This window comes from Lithobates pipiens, unplaced genomic scaffold, assembly GCF_037356315.1.
Source record: "Lithobates pipiens isolate NorthernLeopardFrog02 unplaced genomic scaffold, aLitPip1_a1.2 Scaffold_19, whole genome shotgun sequence".
Classification (NCBI taxonomy): Eukaryota; Metazoa; Chordata; class Amphibia; order Anura; family Ranidae; genus Lithobates; species Lithobates pipiens.
In genome coordinates, this window is record NW_027507764.1 from 169,319,123 (window position 1) to 169,339,281 (window position 20,159).

Consider the following 20,159-nt stretch of genomic DNA (forward strand, 5'->3'; position numbering starts at 1 on the left):
AACGACGGATGCTACTTCATGATATGCGCCGCGCCAGGGCAGACATATTCCTACTGCAGGAGACACATTTTAGAGAGAATAACCTCCCGCTACTTAAGAATAGACACTAGCCTTTGGCTTACCACTCCAATTACACTGAAGTCAAGACCAGAGGGGTAACTATCCTATCTACTAGAGTGCCCTGGACGCTCATAGTCTCTCAGACAAAGAGGGCCGCTTCCTATATCTAAAGGGACTGATCAGGGACAGGAAGGTGACCCTGGCAAACCTATACGCCCCAAATGAACACCAAGATGTATTCCTAAAGAGGCAGCTAAACCATCTCATGCATTTCTCAGAGGGACAGCTAATCATGGGGGGGACCTGAACACACCCCTGATCCCAACAGAGGATACCTCCTCTGGTACTTCCTCCACCACACGAGACATGCGCAAACGTACTGGCCTAACATTTTACTCCGCACAACTGGTTGACACCTGGCGCCTCTTCCATCCGGGAGAGCGCGACTGCACATTTTTCTCAAAACCACACCAGACCTACTCACGCATTGACTATTTCCTAGTACTCCACAGACAACCCCACGTGATCCAGGAAACCACCATTGGTTCGATTACATGGTCGAATCACGCCCTGATCAGTATGCGCTACACCCTATCAGATACACAAACAAGACAGCGGCCACAATGGAGACTTAATGAAAGCCTAATACAGAACCCTGAAGTCCTAACTGACATAGTTAAGGAATTGGGACACTATTTTGATGCCAATGGTACCCAAGACGGTGACGCACAAGTGGTGTGGGAAGCCCACAAAGCCGTTATCAGAGGGGTCCTCATTAAACACGGCGCCAGATTAAAACAGGCAAGGTCCACACAACTAGACACACTTCTCACCAAACTCCAGGCCTTGGAGTTAATCCATAAAATGAACCCGACCAGGCAACTTGGGATCGAACTTAACACAGTCCGCTCACAAATTACCAATCTCCTTCAATTTAAGGCTAAAGCTGCACTGCAAATCTGCCGTAGGAAAAATTATGAATCAGGCAACAAATGCGGGAAACTTCTGGCCCAAACACTGCAAACACAACAGGCAGCATCCTACATCCCACACATCAAGACCACCACGGGACTGAAAAGGTCATTACCCCAACAAATCACACAGGAGTTTAAAACCTACTACAGCTCCCTGTACAACCTAGCCACGACGCCACCCACAGCAGCGACTACGACAGAATATCTAGACCAATCCCAAATGCCCTCGCTATCAAAGGAGACACAAGAATCCCTAGAAGAACCCATCACATTACTTGAAATTTAGCACTAAAAAACGCCAAGCCAGGCAAAGCCCCGGGCCCAGATGGTCTCACTGTCTCTTACTACAAGACCCTACTCCCAGCCCTAGGCCAACACCTAGTGTCACTATTCAATGGACTAGGAACAGGGAAGGCTTTCCACTACACTACACTACAAACACAAATCTCGGTCATTCCTAAGAAGGGCAAAGACCCGGCCCAATGAGTTAGCTACCGCCCGATCTCCCTCCTAAACACTGACCTGAAAATCTACACCAAAATCCTGGCCTCCAGATTACAACAACACCTGCCCCAACTCATCCACCTGGACCAAGTGGGCTTTGTCCCAACCAGGGAGGCTAGAGACAACACCACCAAAATCCTCAACCTAATACACATAGCGGTCAATAGTAAAATGCCAAGTATATTCCTGGGAACAGACACCGAAAAGGCGTTCGACCGGGTAAACCGGTCATTCATGTTCGAGACGCTGAGATATAGAGGTCTGGGGAATAGGATGCTAAACTGGGTGGCCGTGGCTTACAAGGCACCATCGTCCAGAGTAAGGGCAAACAGTGTACTCTCTGAGACGTTCCCGATCACGAACGGGACTAGGCAAAACTGCCCCCTCTCGCCCTTGCTATTCGCCATGACCCTAGAACCCTTCTTGTGTCACGTCCGATTAAATCCAGACATCACCATTATAGGAGCTAATGAAAAATGACACAAAGTATCGGCATATGCTGATGACCTCATGTTCTCCCTCTCAAACCCCTCAACCTCCCTACCACACCTCCTATGGGGAGTTCGACATTTACGGCCATCTCTCTAACTTAAAGATACATTTTAACAAATCAGAGGCTATGGGCATAGGGATACCGAAGCCACAGCTTAAGCGACTTAAAGACAGCTTTAATCTGAAATGGACTGACTCAGCCCTGAAGTACCTAGGCACTTACATACCCACCTTAATACCCCAACTGTTTAAGCTCAACTTCCCCCCATGCTGAAAGCAGTTCAAAAACTACTTAACGAATGGGGAGACAGTCTCCACTCATGGCTCGGCAGCTGCAACATCCTCATGATGTCAATACTCCCCAAATTCCTCTATCTCCTTCAAGCCTTGCCAATTCATATACCCGGGGACTACTTTAAACAAGTCCACTCCACATTTACCCGGTTTCTTTGGGCAGGGAAACACCCACATCTAAATAGGAAATTACTTTCCCTACCAAAAGTACACGGAGGCCTGGCAATGCCTGACGTCCGCATATACTACCACGCAGCACACTTTAGCAGACTGTTGGACTGGTGTTGACATAAAGACACCAAATTGTGGACGCAACTGGAACAGGACCAAAGCGACATACCACTCCACAGAGTCCCCTGGTGTCACAGCACTCCACCCGAGATCAAATGCCACCCCCTGATAGGCAACACCGCTAATATATGCTCGCAACTAATGGCAAAATCATGCTTCACAACCCGCAACTCCCCCTTACGACCCATCATAGGCCATCCTCAGTTTGAACCGGGCTTACACGATAAGAAGTTCCATGATCTTCAAGTAGCAGGACTATACCAGGCGTCCCACTTCAGCACCTTGGGGAGGTGGAGGACGTACACGGAACTGTCAGACCCCAACGGCCCATACAAATTAGACTTCATGAGAGCCTTACAACTCAGCCACTTTCTCAGCAGTCTCCCGCCCCCCCCACCCTCAATCACTCACAACAACCCCTCACAACCCTGGAGGAGCTTTGTACAGAGACAGGTGTGCTCACACATACACTATCCCTGACGTACGCCATCCTGAACAAACCGTTGAGGGACTACCAACCCCAATCCCTCACCAAATTGGAAAGAAACCTTAACTGCCATTTCAATGACAATAAAAAACAACACATAATCAAATTTACTCACCAATCCTCCCTATGCGCCAAAACCCAGGAAACAAACTACAAGATCCTTACATGTTGGTACAGGACCCCTGCCCTATTACACAAACTTTTCCCAACAACCTCAGACCAATGCTGGCGGTGTCAGACAGAGGAGGGCACCCTCCTACACATATTCTGGTCATGCCCCCGACTACAGAACTTCTGGGGAGAAGTCCGACGTATAACCCAAACATTCACAGATCGCACGGTGCCTGACGAACCGGCCTACTTTCTTCTACACACGACAAAAATACTGGCACGAGTATACAAAAAATCTGTGATCTGACATCTCTTAGACGCAGCCAAGGCCTGCATCCCACTAAACTGGAAGTCTCCACACCCACCGACTGTTGTCTAATGGCTACGAAAAGTAGACAAGATTAGCCGGATGGAGGACTTGATTCTCACTAATCAACACAGACAGGAAACATATTCCCAGACATGGCAGCTATGGAATACATTTAGATACTCTGACGAGGGACAAAGCCTCAGAGGGACTGACTAACAGCCTGTCCAATCGACTCATCCTATCCCGCTCCTACCTTGTCTACTGACTTCAAATGGGCCCGAGAGGTGGGACACTGCCCAGATGGGATAAACACACAATTATATGCTCGAATACACCTCACCTACCAATCCCCCCCCCCCATTACCCCCTACATCCCCACCCCACACTCATCTCTTACCTTTCTGCTCTCATGGGCTCCGCCCTGTCTTTTCAACCCCTACGGTGCCTTTCCTCTGTTTTCTTACTATACATAAAAAAAAAGGAAACACTAGAAGGGAGGCTGAATCCACAGGACTAGTGAAACTCAACACTTCCATTTCCCAGACCCACCAAATCACATCTAACAGACAGAACCGCTAAGGTCCCAAATAGAATATACACCCGCATAGTATCCCACACACTGAAACCTTTTTAACATTCTGTGCGGGCGGGAATCTCACCTGTATAGAAGTATCTTTGAATGTAACACTGTTTAAGCATTATTTCTGTTATTGAGGTCCTTGTGGACCGGTCTTCCTGTCTTAAATAAAAAAAAAAAATATATATATATATATATATATATATATATATATATATATATATATATATATATATACACACACACACACATATATATATATATTAAAAAAATCTAATATTAAAAATGGCACACAGTATATGTACAAATCAACTACAAAAAGGGCAATGAACAGCTATAATTATACAATTGATACGAAAAAGGAATTATAAAAAGATTATATATATATATATATATATATATATATATATATACTCTCGAAATGGGTAAACCAATAAATAAACAAATGTATAATGGAATACATGAATAAAAATAAATACATTAAAATAATTGGATAACTATCCTCATAAGCTCACTGTATGGATTAAAGGAATCAATGGATATATAATACAGCGTTGGAAAGGAATGAAAACTATTTAATACCATTGAATCAGGAACGGATAGAAGTCACAAGACTGATATATATTGCTGATGAGAAAAGGTATTTAGCAGTTTTTCTTTACTAAAATAATTGCATTTCCATGTACTGTGTATTGTGGGAAACCAGATATAGTACATGCAGGCTCCTGCATTTAGTAACAGTTTAAGAATTTTGGACTTCTGGCATATTCACAACCAAAGGAGGAATTGGTGAACATGCATTGCCCGTGTTGAGTTTATATAAAGTATATTTGATAGGGTGGCTTTGTAGCCAACATAATCACACCAAATGTATGATGTTGCAGCTATAAACATTTTTTAATCCCCTATTCTGATGCAATCAGTACATCACTTACTACCTAGTATAGCATCAGAAACCATGCATATTGTAACACATGAACTGTCTACTGCAAAGATGTACACATTTATATTTCTAATTTACAAAGCAAAAAATAACCAGCACACTACTCTAGGGCATTGAACACCTGATCTATGCAGTATTAAGCACAATAATATGCCTAATGCAATGGTACAACATTTTACTCAACTGGTAGGCAGGCACTGTATATGTAAACTATTATTATTATAGAGGATTTATATAGCATCGACAGTTTATGCAGTACTTTACAACTTGAGGGTAGACAGTACAAATACAATACATTTAATACAGTAGGAATCAGAGGGCCCTGCTCGTTAGAGCTTAACCACTTCCCGACCAGCGCACGACGATGTACGTCGACAGCATGGCACGGGCAGGCATATTGGCGTACATGTACGTCCAATATTCGTTGCCGCCGTGCCATCGGGAGCGCGCCGCCGGCGGCGCGCTCCCGCGCTGGTCGGGACCCCCGTGAGTCCGGTCGCGGGACCCGCGGACTCGATCGCCACGATCGTCTCACGGAGCGGCCGAATGGAGGAAATGCTGTATAAACAACATTTTCCCATTCTGCCTAGCAACTAGTGACGCTGATCTTTGCTCCATGTGATTGGAGCAGAGATCAGTGTACACTAAATGAAAGCCCAACCCCCCCACAGTTAGTAACACACCCCTAGGAACACTTAACCCCTACACTGCCACCCACAGGTTAACCCTTTCACTGCCAGTGTCATTTACACAAGAATCACTGCATTTATATAGCAGTGATTACTGTATAAATGACAATGGTCCCAAAAATGTGTCAAAAATGTCCGATGGGTCCCCGACAATGTCGCAGTCACAATAAAAATCGCAGATCGCCGCCATTACTAGTAAAAAAAAAATAATAAAAAATTATTAATAAAAATGCTATAAAACTATCCCTATTTTGTAAATGCTATAACTTTTGCGCAAACCAATCAATAATTGCTTATTGCGATTTTTTTTACCAAAAATATGTAGAAGAATACGTATCGGCCTAAATTGAGGGGAAAAAATGTTTTTTTATATATTTTTGGGGGATATTTATTATAACAAAAAGTAAAAAATAATGCGTTTTTTTCAAAATTGTCGCTCTATTTTTGTTTATAGCGCAAAAAATAAAAACCGCAGGGGTGATCAAATACCACCAAAAGAAAGCTCTATTTGTGGGAAAAAAAGGACGTCAATTTTGTTTGGGAGCCACGTCGCACGACCGCGCAATTGTCAGTTAAAGCGACGCAGTGCCGAATCGCAAAAAGTGGTCTGGTCTTTGACCAGCAAATTGGTCCGGTCTGAAAGTGGTTAAAATCTAAGACTATTAATAAACGATGTATAGTGCAATAGTGCTTAAAGGGGTTGTAAAGGTTTGTTTTTTATTTGTTAAATAGGTTCCTTTAAGCTAGTGCATTGTTGGTTCACTTACCTTTTCCTTCAATTTCTCTTCTAAATGTTTTTTTCTTTGTTTTCTTTGTCTGAATTTCTCATTTCCTGTTCCTCCTCAGTAAGCTGTTCAGTAAGCTGTTCTGGCTGACTAAACACCGCTCGGATGATGGTGTGAAGTTTACTGAGGAGAAACAGGAAGTGAGAAATTCAGACAAAGAAAAATAACATTTAGAAGGGAAATCGAAGGAAAAGGTAAGTGAACCAACAATGCACTAGCTTAAAAGAACCTATTTAGAAAATAAAAAACAAAGCTTTACAACCCATTTAAATCAGACATATTATATTTAAAAAATCCATAGATTAGCCCCTTAGATCTAGGACAAGTTTCACAAGAATGCTTTTTGTATCTTTTTAACAGATATTGTAAGTCAAGAAAGTGGGAAAACAAGCTTTGTAAATCAAATGTATTACCTGTCTTGTTCTTCTATTCTCATAATATATGCATCAAATCATCCAACGGATAGCAAAGGGTAGGTAGAAGGGTTAAACTTGATTACGTTATCTTTGATAAAGTCAAACTGAAAACCTTCTTACAAATCTATGTGTGTTATAAATCTAGATTTAAGTACAAGATCAAGAGGAGTTTTTCCTCTTCATGAGATAAAAAGGTATTAATCAATAGTAAACTTGAAATGTCAAACTCAAAGTGGAACTAAACCCTTCTGTTCCCTACAGTCAAGGAAGCTGCCATCGAAAGCTGGCTACACACTATACAACTTTTGTTCACTTTCCTTTAGATGTACCTTCAACTATGTATTTCAAGGACCAGCCTAATTGCATACAAATTGAAAGTGTTTAGGTTTGACCTCATATTATATGGTTTTGGTAAATCTAAAGGAAAAAAATCTAAAGAAAGTTGTATACTGTGTATCCAGCTTTAGCCTGTGCTTGATCTGCATTTGACACCGCGCTGCACATGTGATCAGTTATGACACAAATAACTGATCACATGTGCAGTTATTTGACAGTTTGGTTGAGGAAATAAGTGGTAGGTGCCCCGCGGCCTCACATATTCCTCCAGACACCGCCGGAATCACACAGGCTCTCCTGTGAGGGAGAAAGTGCCTGTCAGCTCCTGCACGGGAATTTCTCTCCCCTCCACTTCAGTGAAATTTAATGCAAGTGGCTCTTGCAGGGACACGGGCAGCCATCCATTCTGCTCCCTCCCCTGCATCTTCATTGGCAGGGAGAGGAAGCCAATGAGTAATAGACTCAAACAGCTGCAAAGGTCTGGGACATGTAGTTCCCTAAAAAAAGGCCTCATAGTCTTGTAGGGGCATGGAACTACAAAGCCCAGCATGTTCTGGGTGCAAAAGAACCAAGGACACCATCTTGTTTGCCTGAGGGGAGTCTGCCACCATGAGGCAGGAGAAGATACTGGACCTAGGGGAGAGGGGGTGCCTCCCGGGTTTAGTCCACCAGGTATTCACTGGCAGTCGCTGACATCCTGCCTGAGAGAGGTGGATCCCAGGTGCATATTCAGGCGCAACCTGCACCGACAGCATAAAGCGTTCCAGTGTGAGGTGACCAGTCATGTTACCAGAAGAGCCTGCCTGTTCCAGGACATTCATTTGGGCTTTGACTGCAGGATTGGTGAGAAACAAGGACACTGCACACAGAGTTACTTCACTTTGCCCACACTTACCAGAACCTAGATCTCATTGAAGCCCTGTAAAGCAGTAACAGTGTCCGTCTTGCTATCTGGATACTGTCAGCATACCACAGTTGCACTTTTTCAAGCAGGAGTTTAAGTGCACCAACTAAAGTGACAAGCCAAAGATCCAAGGCCTCGCCCCTCTTCGAAGGCACTAAAGTTACTGGTGCTATACGGGCACGCACACACATACTCAGGGCTCTGTTCTGGTATAAAGTTGCCATCTTGTGATTCGCTGTTATTGAAGTGTTTGACTCTGCTTTTGGGTTATTCGCAGTTGTGGAATCCCTTGAAAGCAGCCTGATATAATATATTGCGTTATATTGCTCCTGATCTCAGTTATTGCTCTTCAGTTGATTTACTTGAAATATACTTCTACTGTCTGTTACTTTTCCACAGAAACCTTACAGTAAAGACAAATACTGTGTTTTATCATAATGTGTGTGTTTATAATTGGTCCTTGCACTTACACTATTGGCAGGTGTGCCAGAGGGGCTAAGACTGTTCTTGGAGTTGACAGACAGAGTACGGAACAAAATATACTTAAGCGGCTCCTTTGAGGGAATCGCTACATAAGCGATTGTGAGGCCGCGTACACACGCGGGGACTGTTCGCCCAACTTTGTCCGTCAAACAGTTTCGGCAAACAGTCCGCTCAAAATTAGCATGGACGGACATGGCCACACACGACGAACGAACAGTTTGCTGAAACCGTGCGCGATGACGTGAACGGCACGTACGACGGGACGAAAAATACGACGTCCTATACACTGCATTATAACTTTCGGCGTGTTAAGCCTTTCTGAGCATGCGCAGAACTTAGTTTGTCGAACAAGCCTACACACGGGCGGACTGTTCGCTCAAACAAGGTTTCAGCGGACAGTTTTACGGAATTTCCGAAAAACCTTGTTCGTCAAACTGTCCGCTGAAACTGTCCGCTGAAAGCCCACACACGAGCGGACTGTCCGCCCAAACACTGTTCAGCGGACAAAGTTGGGCGAACAGTCCGCCCGTGTGTACGCAGCCTGACAGTTATCATTCACATCATTCCTTGAATGTAGCGGTTTTGGGAAATAGTGAAATCAGTGGGTTTAGTTCCACCTTAACAATGCCCCAATAGGCTGTGAAAGTCCCAGTTAATTCCAAAACACAGCATTAACACATCCCAAGGTCAAAGAAAAATAATGGTGGTCATAAGCAATTCAATTATCAGGCAATTTTGCAATTTAATACACATAGCTAAACTGTAAATTTTCTTTACATAATAATATAAACTAAAACATAAGAGCCCCATTTATTTTCATATCCACCCTTGTTCCAGCAAAAATGGCATTTAATTAGTCATACAGGATGCTCTTGACAGACGTTCCAAATGAAGTATGGTCCCATATTTGTTATGTGCAAATAATGTATATTTTAAGATAGAGACAGACAGAGAAAGATATCCTACATTTGCCCAGAACCTGTATTATTAAAAAATTGAAGTTTAAGTGCCAAAAAAATAAAAAATTATATTCAGAAAGAAAAAAGGATGGCATTTACATGAGCCATGTTTCAGTAATTGGAATATTTTACCTTTATTCAGCAGCAAAAGTCATATTATATATCAAAATAAGTGATTTTCTTTGCAGGAAATTATCCTCTTAAGTGTTGTGAAACTGTTAATGCATCACAGTCGATGTTTCTCAATGATGGCTCTCTGGACACTATTACAGTACAGGCTAAAAGTGTAATGCCTTAGTACTACATGGCCATTTTGAAAGTATAATCCACTCATTGATCTTCAAATGGCCACAGTACATTTTTGCTTTGAAAACACCTTGCATTTTCCTTTCTGAGTAAAATGTCTCAGTCCCTTAATAGTGCAACAAAAAAGCACAATATCTACCAATACTTTGTTATACACATTTTTTAGCTATATTTTAGCCAATCATTATTTAAATAGCTAAACACTGAGTGAGGAGATTGCCAACTTTCACAAACCTTGGTAATTAGCTCCTCAGAAATCACAAAAAATGAATCGCAAGGGTAGTTTATATTACAGCTTCCCGTGCCTTCAAATTGCTCTTCCAGAAACAACATTGTGGATTTGTAATACATTGCAGTTGGAGGGAACGGGGCTCACCAACAGCTATATTTTCAACTCAATATATTTTCAATACACTATAAAGGGAAAAGTACTGTAAGTCAATAGCCCTCCAATCTATTGATTTCAGGTACATAAAGACAGGTTTTGATGAGTTTGTATGGTGAAACTCGAGTAGCCCACACAAGGCCCCAACCATATACCCCTTTGAACACCTCTGGGATTAATTAAAAAACAGACTGTGAGCCAAGTCTTCCTGTCCAACACAACTACTTGACCTCACAAATACTCTTTTGGCTAAATGGGCATACACTCATTTTTGTGGAAAGCCTTCTGAGAAAAGTGAAGGCTGTCATAGCCACAAAGGTGGGGCAACACCAGACTAACGCTCCTGATTTTGGAATGCATTATCCAACAAGCTTATATGGAAGTCATAGATATATATGTGCAGATGAAGAGAAAGGGTCTTGTCTGGATGTTTTCTGTGTGTTTTTAACTGCATACACTACCATATAGCCAAGATTTGTGGTCAATTAACCATCACTGCCATATAAGCTTACACAAACACTGAGCAGGATAGCGATTTTCAAGGTACTATATGAATTGTCCAGACAAAAGTGTTACAATTATAGCATTTATTACAAATTCATTTTAAAATCCATAAGCTCCTTGAGGGTAGGGACTGATGTGAATGTACAATGTATATGTAAAGCGCTGCGTAAATTGATGGCGCTATATAAGTAACTGAAATAAATAAATAAAATAAAATAATAAATTACCAAAAGGTTTATATGTTATCATCCTCTGGATTTAATGGTTATTGAGGTCCTTTATACATGTTCTTCTACTTGTTTTGCCGCTTGGCTTTTTTTCAGCAAACATGCATATAGGATACTAGAAAAATATAACTTGATAAGATATACAGCATTTATTAATTGATTGATGAAGTGATATTCCCATGTGATGTATTTATTTTAATTAATTCATTCTGTAAATCTTACTAATATATGTGTATATTTTGCTAATATCTCTATGTATATTTCCTATGTATATTTCCTGAAGCAGCCAAGCAGAACGTATTTGTCTGTCTGACTGGGCCCCTTATATGTTGAATCACACAAGGCCAAACATTTGAGAATATGTGTGTATTTGTATCCAAACTCAGTGAAGCCCTTTATGAAAAAGTATATACACAGGACTGGATAACTGATGCTATGACCTCAAAGTCTTTATTTGAAACACTTATGCATATACTGACACTGTGTGCCTGGTAAAGCGGCCTTACAATATTGTATAATAATAAACTAATACGAAAAGGGCCATACACATCACACTGTTAAGATGCTTTGAAAAAAAAGAAAGAACATAAGCTTCCCGTTGGCATTTCCAGTCCATTTACTTTATCTAAATGCATAAGTAATATGTGCCAAATGGACTACAGAATGCAAATAGAAATTTACTCTGGTAAGTGAAGGAGATACCAACAGTGAATGTAATGATGTAAATTTAGAAATAAACACTACTCGTAGCAGCTGAATACAATTAATGCAGACATAATGCTAACTGGAAATTATGGTTTACAGTAGGGCTCTACAGGACATAAAAGACAAAAATTCTGGTATCCAAGTAAAAAGCCATATTGTGCAGTTGGCCAATATTCAGGAAACTCTGACATTCCCTTTTAACCTTTTTTTGTTTATTAACTATACCGTTCATATTTTATACAAAGCAAATTAAAACTGCACAGGTATTTTTCTACGTTTATATGGGCCAAACACTTTAGTCCTCATAAAATCATCATAAATCATTAAAGCCAATCTTGAAATGCAATGCAAGGGCTGCATATGATTTCCCAATCCCCTTCCCCCTCTATACATTCCCTGCTAATAGTAAGAACAAAGGTTTTCTGAAAAGAAAAAAATTGTTATATAGTATATATACCATACCACCATTTTACGTATTGCTGGGTGTGACGTCACCATCCTTCCAGAAGGATTCTTGTGTGTAGAGCAGGCCAAATATCATGAGAAGACACACCTGTCCTTGGCATGAGTGTCTCCTCTTGAGAGTTAAATCAGAGTTCCACCCATTTAAAAGTCAGCAGCTACAAAAAGTGTAGCTGCTGACTTTTAATAATCAGACAGACACTCACCTGTCCCATGGCACAGTGATGCAGGGGGCATGAAGCCCCGCTCCTATTTGCGGCGCTGGCATTCTAACTGTGGGTGCTGTGAATGGCCGGGCAATCTTCTGGGACCTGTGACGTGTCCCAGAACATTGCAGGGAGGGAGGGGGGAGGTGATCTTCGTTCCAGCGCAGTGGCACCAGGGGAGGAAGTGGGAGCTGAGTGCCTCTAAAAACAGGGTAACTGCTCCCCCCCCAAAAAAATTGCATGCCAAATGTGGCATGTCAGGGGGGTCACCAACACTTAAAGCAGAAGTTCCCTTTTTGAGTAGAACTCCGCTTTAAGCTGCTTTGTATTCCACAGGCTCTCACCAGAAGAAGCGTGCTTAAGGCCCTGTGCAGCAGAAATGCGTTAGAGGATGGCTTTTATTGTTGTTACAATAAAGGAAGGATTCAGAAGATTATTCTGTGCTGGACACTTGCTTTGCCTACACAGTATTTTGCTTACAAAAAAGGTTCCTTTCTGTGCCCTTCTATGGGTGGAAGGTCGACATATAAAAAGATGATCTGTGTGCCTTCTTTTTTTGGACCTGTAGATGGAATACAATGGTAAGGTTACTATAAAAAAAAATGCATTTACAGGTAACCTTTGTACCTACTATTAGCAGGCAATATATACAGGGAGAAGTGGCTCAGACAGTATATGCAAACCCTGCATTGCACTTCATGCCAGCTTTAAAGCTAAACCTCAGTCCTAGCTTCAATCTTGCACAGTTAAAAAGGCTCCTCTCCTATTATGAAAATGCTTTTTCTTATTACACTGCATGCTGTGTGCATTAGAAACTGCAGCAAGTCAAAATGCACCAACCCCATTTCTAGGCTGAAGCACTGATAACCCTGTCTATCAAATGTAAAAAAAAAAAAAAGTGGGGAAAAAAAACAATAGCAGCCTACAGTGCCTGAATCTAACCCTTTACACTAACCCTAATCTCAAGCTAAAAAAGCTATCATGATGATAAACAGTACATTCTAATGTTGATAGAAACTATAATGGGGATATTATCAAGCTATAAATTACACATAAAAGGACAAGTCTAAATGTCAATGCTCAAAAAAAAATCCAGGGTTGGGGTCCCTGAGGGTGAGCTCTACATTCTTTTGGAAATTGAAAAAATGAATCTCTGGGATACAGTATTGAGATATTTAGACCGTTATTGTAATGTTCTTGAAAAATGCAATTTTTAGTTTTGTTAATGAAGGACATGAAAACAAGTCAGCAACCAGTTAAGGCTATGTCTCATACTTACTGTTCCATGAACCATCATCCCAAAGGTAAGCAATGTATGGTACCGTGAAATCATCTATAACTCAGCCATTCTTGCTGGCCTTCTGACAAAACCCTAAGACTGGGCCAAATAAAACCTGGACCCATCGCAGAAATTTGTCATGCAATTCTCCATTTCAACTGTTCTCTTTAGTGGTCATAGGTATAAGTTAGGATACACGATCAAAGTCTTGCTTCAAAGAAAGTTAATTGTTTTCCATTGACAAAATTCAGGTTTAATAAACATTTGATCATCCAAGTAGAACTAATTTTGTCACACGTCTCCTCATTTCCCATAGGTTGACTACAGACTAACCCATAAATAGTTCATATATTCCTCTCAGCAATTCAAACAATTTGATGATAGGTCATGGAAGCCACAGGCCCATAATTTGCCTTTTGAAGTTTAGTAAAGATTCTGAGGTGATAATTCTAGAAATAACAACAATTATTCTTCTATGGGTTATCAATTCCATATTTTCAGTTGTATAAGCCACTAATAAACCTAAAATTTACGAAATTTAATTTTGTGCCTTAATGTCTTTGCAGAATGCAAAATGTGGAAGGTCAGTTCTTACATTTTAGAACAACCTATAAAGTTTCATTGTTTACTATTAAACTAATGTACTACTTGCAGTACTGTTTTCAGAAGTAAAAATCAATGGAACACGTCCAAATCAATTTAGCACAGCATTAAATATTATGTTCTGTTCACCTCTTTAGCAAATTGAGAGAGTTTTTTTTATTTTGAGGTCTATGAACAATTTATTTGAAAAATTGAGTTAGCTGTGTATGAATGCCACATTGATCGATCCATGTTTACTAATCAGGCTTACCTCATCTTCCTGATCTATTTGGTAGTCCTTAGGCATGCTTGAGAGTATGGGCCAAGTGAGGTTTGAGGCAGTAGTTGGTAAGGAGCTGAAAGTTCCATTTCTAAGATTTTCTGTAGAATGAGACTTTGGTCCATGCCAGCCCAGAATGCTTTCTAAGAACATAAACGTTTGTCAGTTTTTAAAGTACACGTAATGCATATTCTTACCACATTATAATATAAGCTAAACAGTATGTACTAAACCATGTACAAACTGTAACACTTATCATTATATGTTAAAATAATTACTTTACCACTAAGAGCTCTTTCACACCAGTAAGTATTTATGAATGCTATTCATCATTCTACTATTATTTAATATTAAACATATTTATTTTACACATAAATATTTAATACAGGGTGCACTTGTAAAACAGAGTATTTGGGTTTTTTTTTTTTTTTTAGAAGAGAGAACACAGCAAAAATGTGCTCCTTTCAGTTTCTGTCACTTTGTCAAACTGAAACTCTATGTGACCTCAACCAGAATGCAGAGAAGGAAAAGAATGTGGGAAGAACCACACCTCAGAATGATTCATTACATAGTTGGTAAGACTGAATAAAGACACAAGTCCATTTGGTTCGACTTGTGTAATTGGTGTATGTTCATGTCGATCATCATTTCCCATATCCTTGTATATTGTGTTCACTAAGATACCTGCCCAAGAGTCTTTTAAAACGATTAATATTTACTGCTGACACCACTGATTGTGGAAGAGAGTTCCACATCCTCACTGCCCTGACAGTTAAAAAACCCCTACACAGCTTAAAGTTAAACCGCTTCTTCTCCAATCTCATTGTGTGGGCCTGTGTCTTCTTATACTCCCTGAGACAAATGGTTTCCTACCCAAGCTGAAATCACCATTGAGGTATTTGCATATTGCTATCATATCTCCTCTCAAGCACTCCTACTCCAACTACTAAGTTTATTGGTGGTAGTTGTTCCTCATATTTGAGGTCCTCGGTCCCTTTATTAATTTTGTTGCCCTTCTCTGAACTCTCTCCAGTTCTAGCACATCCTTCCTGGGGATTGGTCACCAGAATTGGAGAGAATATTTCAGATGTAGCTGAACTAGAGTTTTATAAAGTGGTAGGATTATGGTTTTATTTATGGAGTAAATTCCCTTTTTGATGCATGCTAATAGTTTGCTAGCTTTGCTTGCAGCAGCTTGGCATTACATGCTATTGCTTACTCTGTCTTCTACTAGCAACCCCAATTTGCTTGCTTACTTGCTTGTGCAAATTGCTGCTTGAGTATTTGAGGTCTGTAAACTGTTTTTTTCCCCAATAGAGCAGCTAAGGATAAATAGGCACAATTATCTTAGCTACACCTGCTGGCAGGAAATAAAATACTTAGGTAATATTTCATATTTACCTAACAAAAAAAGCTAAATTATTTTAATCTTGACCAATATAAAAAAACATATAGAAACACACTATGCAGTCTCCATAAAGCATGCACCCAAATGTAGTCTGAAAGACTCTTTTTTTACAGTGCACCCCAAAAGTATCTGAAAAGACACAGGGTAGTCTCGTTTTAAAATACAAAAGCCAGCAGGCACAGATTTTAAAATATGAGACACAGCCAGCTTACAACCACATAGCAACCAGTGATCCCCCCCTAAACATATAACCCCAGAAATGCATCTCCATGGCCTATAGTGGATAACTTTTCAAGTCGGATCATAAATCCTACTTAAGCCTGCCATAGACAGTTCAAATATTGGCCTGTTCGGCAGGAAACGGCCAAGATTTGAACCAAGTATGGGAAGGCTGAATGTACCCAAGTTGATTGACTAAGCCCTATCATAGATGTGTTAAGGATGTTCCAGGTTTGTCATGCTCTAGACCTCAGGGTAATTAAGCCCATTAGAGATACTTGACATGCAATAAAATGCCTTATACAGGGTTACTTGATACTGTAAAAGCCATTTAGGCTTGATAATATTCTAAATACTAAAAGCTGGTTTACTGACCTGCAAGTGGTCCCCTCTCAAATTCACAGTTTCAATATCTACACACAACTCATAAAATCATTAATAAAGACTACAAATCAGAAGCTGGGGAATTAACAAGTCAATGTCAAACACAACTGGTCTATATACAGGGGGTAGAGGCTATCTGAGGTATCTTATTTGTAGTCTCTATGGAATAGCCATTGCATGCTGCACAATATGTGAGTTACCAGATTGTAGCATGTGGTACACTAGAAATATTAATGCATTAAAAAAACTGTATTTGAGGGATTGGCAACTGCATGACCATAAACAGACCAATTGATTGGTTGGGTCATCTCTGTCCACTGCTGTCGAAGTCCAAAAGGCCCCCCCCCGGACGTAACGCAAATGGGGGTGGAGTTTGGAGTGTGATGTCATCCTGCAGCCATATCATACTGTGAATATTATCCGATGTTATGCATTCTCAGCTAGCACTGTTTAATGTAAGTGCAATACTTTTAATTCACAAATTAAAGGTTTTTAAATGGAGAACAGCACTAGATGTGGTGTATTCTGTTCCCATTTTATATATGCGATCATGAGCTCAGAGGTTGATTTTGGGTTATAGGAGATATTGATAAGTTGGAATATCAGACCTTCATCCCTATTCCCCTTAAAGGGAACCTTGGCGAGTTATGGCCTTACTGGTTGGGTTGGCACTGTCACATGATTGGAAGCATCACATGGTGGATTTGTTATCGATTTTGCGGATATATCGTTTAATTTGGTTAGTGATTGAGAAGACGGATGATCAACATTTTTAATATGGACACTTATGCGCTAGGCTGACTGATTTTAATTTATATTTTTGTGCACATATTTTATGAATTGTTTGATGATATCAGACTGTCCATTTACTGATTAACAGATTTATAATTGCACTACACTTTTGTTATCTCCAGCACCCAAAGAGAGTAGCTGCATCAGCAGTCTTGAACTGGCTTTTACCATCAAACATCAGCCAAGAGTCTTTTTTTATGAGAGCCAGCACTCTGTAAAAATTGTAAAACTGTTAAAATTATCTCTAATGCACTAAACAAGAACTTGAAAAATCTCTGTCTCTTTGAAGAGCACTACTATATTGTAAATCTTTGTAATATTCCTGTATGTTGTGACAGTGTGTATTACAGACATATCTAAAAAAAAGTCATAATTCTCATCACCAATATTGTGAACAGTTTGTGTTCCTGATAAAACACATAGTGGCAGATGTTTTGTGTCTAACAGATTAAATACGTAGTTAACTGAACCTAGTGTCAGTCGCTCAGTCTCCTGGCACCTAGATTATAGCCCCACAAGCTGCAAAATCTTTGTACAGGGTGAGGCTGAGAGCGTCATCTTCTCATATTGGTGGCAGCACAGTGAGATCTGACTTGGCGTTTGTCAGATATTGATGAAAATGGCTGGGATCTGATATTGCTGTTGTCACAGTGCTTTTCACAGGGCAGCTACTGTAACCATTCAAGTGGTACACAAAAAAAGAAAACAACTGAAAGGAAAAACAGCAGGTTTTAGAATTAATTAGCTGTATAAATATGTTATTTTAAAGTTTTAGTTTTCAGAAGCTGCATATTCCAGTGTGTTCAGCCTAGTATATATATATATATATATATATATATATATATATATATATATATATATATATATATAAGTTTAGCCTTAAATTTCAGCCAAAACAATATGTTAGTTGAGATATTTTAGGGATTATCATCGTGTTTATGTCATTTGATTATTGCTGTTTGTTCCCTCACTTCCTGTCCAGATGGCCACACAGGAAGTGGGCCGAAACCTCTCCAGCAAACAAAAAACAAGAGGATGTCATAACCCTTCCCCATTCTTTCAACTGCTTCAGCCCCGGAAGATTTTACCCTCTTCCTGACCAGAGCACTTTTTGTGATTCGGCACTGCAACGATTTAACTGACAATTGCGCGGTCATACGACGTTGCACCGAAACAAATTTGACAAAATTTTTTCCCCACAAATAGAGCTTTCTTTTGGTGGTATTTGATCATCTTTGTGGTTTTTATTTTTTGCGCTATAAACAAAAAAAGAGTGCCAATTTTGAAAAAAACACTATTTTTTACTTTTTGCTATAAAAAATATCCCCCAAAAATATATTTAAAAAAACGTAGTTTAGACAGATATGTATTCTTCTACATATTTTTGGTAAAAAAAAAAAAAAAAAAAATCACAATAAGTTTTTATTGATTGGTTTGCACAAAAGTTATAGCGTCTACAAAATAGGGTATAGTTTTATGGTATTTTTATTATTATTTTTTTTTTTTTTATTAGTAATGGCGGCGATCTGTGATTTTTATTATTTCATTATGGCGGACACATCGGACACTTTTGACACTATTTTGGGACCATTGTCAAAAAATGCATTAATTACTGTGTAAATGACACTGGCAGGGAAGGGGTTAACCATTAGGGGCCGATGAAGGGGTTAAGTGTGTCCTAGGGAGTGATTCTAACTGGGGGGGAGAATCGGCTTCAACTCACATGACAGAGATTACTGCTCCCGATGACAGGGAGCATGATCTCTGTCATGACACAAAGCAGAATGGGAAAATTGCTTGTTTACAGAGGCACTTCCCCGTTCTGCGGCTCTGTGACACGATGGCCGGGAGACCAGCGGACATAGAGTCCGCCAGTCCCATGGGCGCAGTCACGCTGTATGTGGCGGGCACCTGCTATCCCTGCTTCTTAAAGGGGGCACAGGTACGCCCATTTGCCCACTGCTACCATTGTGCCGACCTATATCGGCATGCAGCAGTCGGCAAGTGGTTAAAGCAAAAATTTTGGGGTTTGTTTTATCATTTAAAGCGGAAGTTAATCCATCCATAAAACAGTTTAAATTCCAGCACATGCCAGAAATGTAACACTCCCATTGGTTGTGCTCTCAACAAAACTCAAACCCTCCAATGGATGGTGTCATAACTGATCACATGTGCAGCATCATGGCAGTTGTAGATTAAACAGAGGCAAAGATGGTAGCTTCCTTGGCTACAAATGATAGGAGGGTTTACTTAAGTTAAAAAACAATTCCACCGTTGTAATGTAAACATCAGCCACGTTTACCACTTAGACAAGAGTTCCTGGAGTTAGGCTGCACATGCTCAGTTTGGAGTGTATTGCTAGAGTTTTTTTTTTTTTCTTGGGAGGGTGCATATGATCAGCACTGGCCCAATTAGCACTGCCCAGACAAAGGGTAATAGGACAATCAATGCAGTATGTAAACTCATGCTACAGGCTTTAACCAGCCCCTTTAAGAAGTTTCAAGATTGCTGTATACTGCTGATGAGAAAAGGTATTTAGCAGTTAATATTTACTAAAACTATTGCATTTCCATGTTCTGTGTACTGTGTGAGACCAGATATAGTGAATACAGGCTCCTGGTCTTAGGAACACCTTAACAATCTTGCAGAGCAATGCTACATACAGACTATTCATATCTGACACACATCAAGGTGGAGCAGGTAACTATGTTCTGGAGTGGTTCAACCTGCCAGTCACTAAGTCACTAGTGTGCAAAATTTTTAAAGGTTGTGATAGAGCTACTTGAAGTTCACAGAACTCCCCAT

General features: G+C 40.3%; 1 protein-coding gene across 1 annotated transcript in view; it reads right to left on the reverse strand.

Moving 5' to 3' along the window:
* Nucleotides 1-20,159, reverse strand: part of OSBPL10 (oxysterol binding protein like 10) — a 634,297-nt gene that overhangs the window by 241,918 nt on the left and 372,220 nt on the right. Inside the window, exon 6 of the mRNA XM_077491461.1 lies at nucleotides 14,543-14,694. Within this exon, the coding sequence (XP_077347587.1) occupies nucleotides 14,543-14,694 (152 nt within the window). The remainder of the gene's footprint in view (nucleotides 1-14,542; nucleotides 14,695-20,159) is intronic.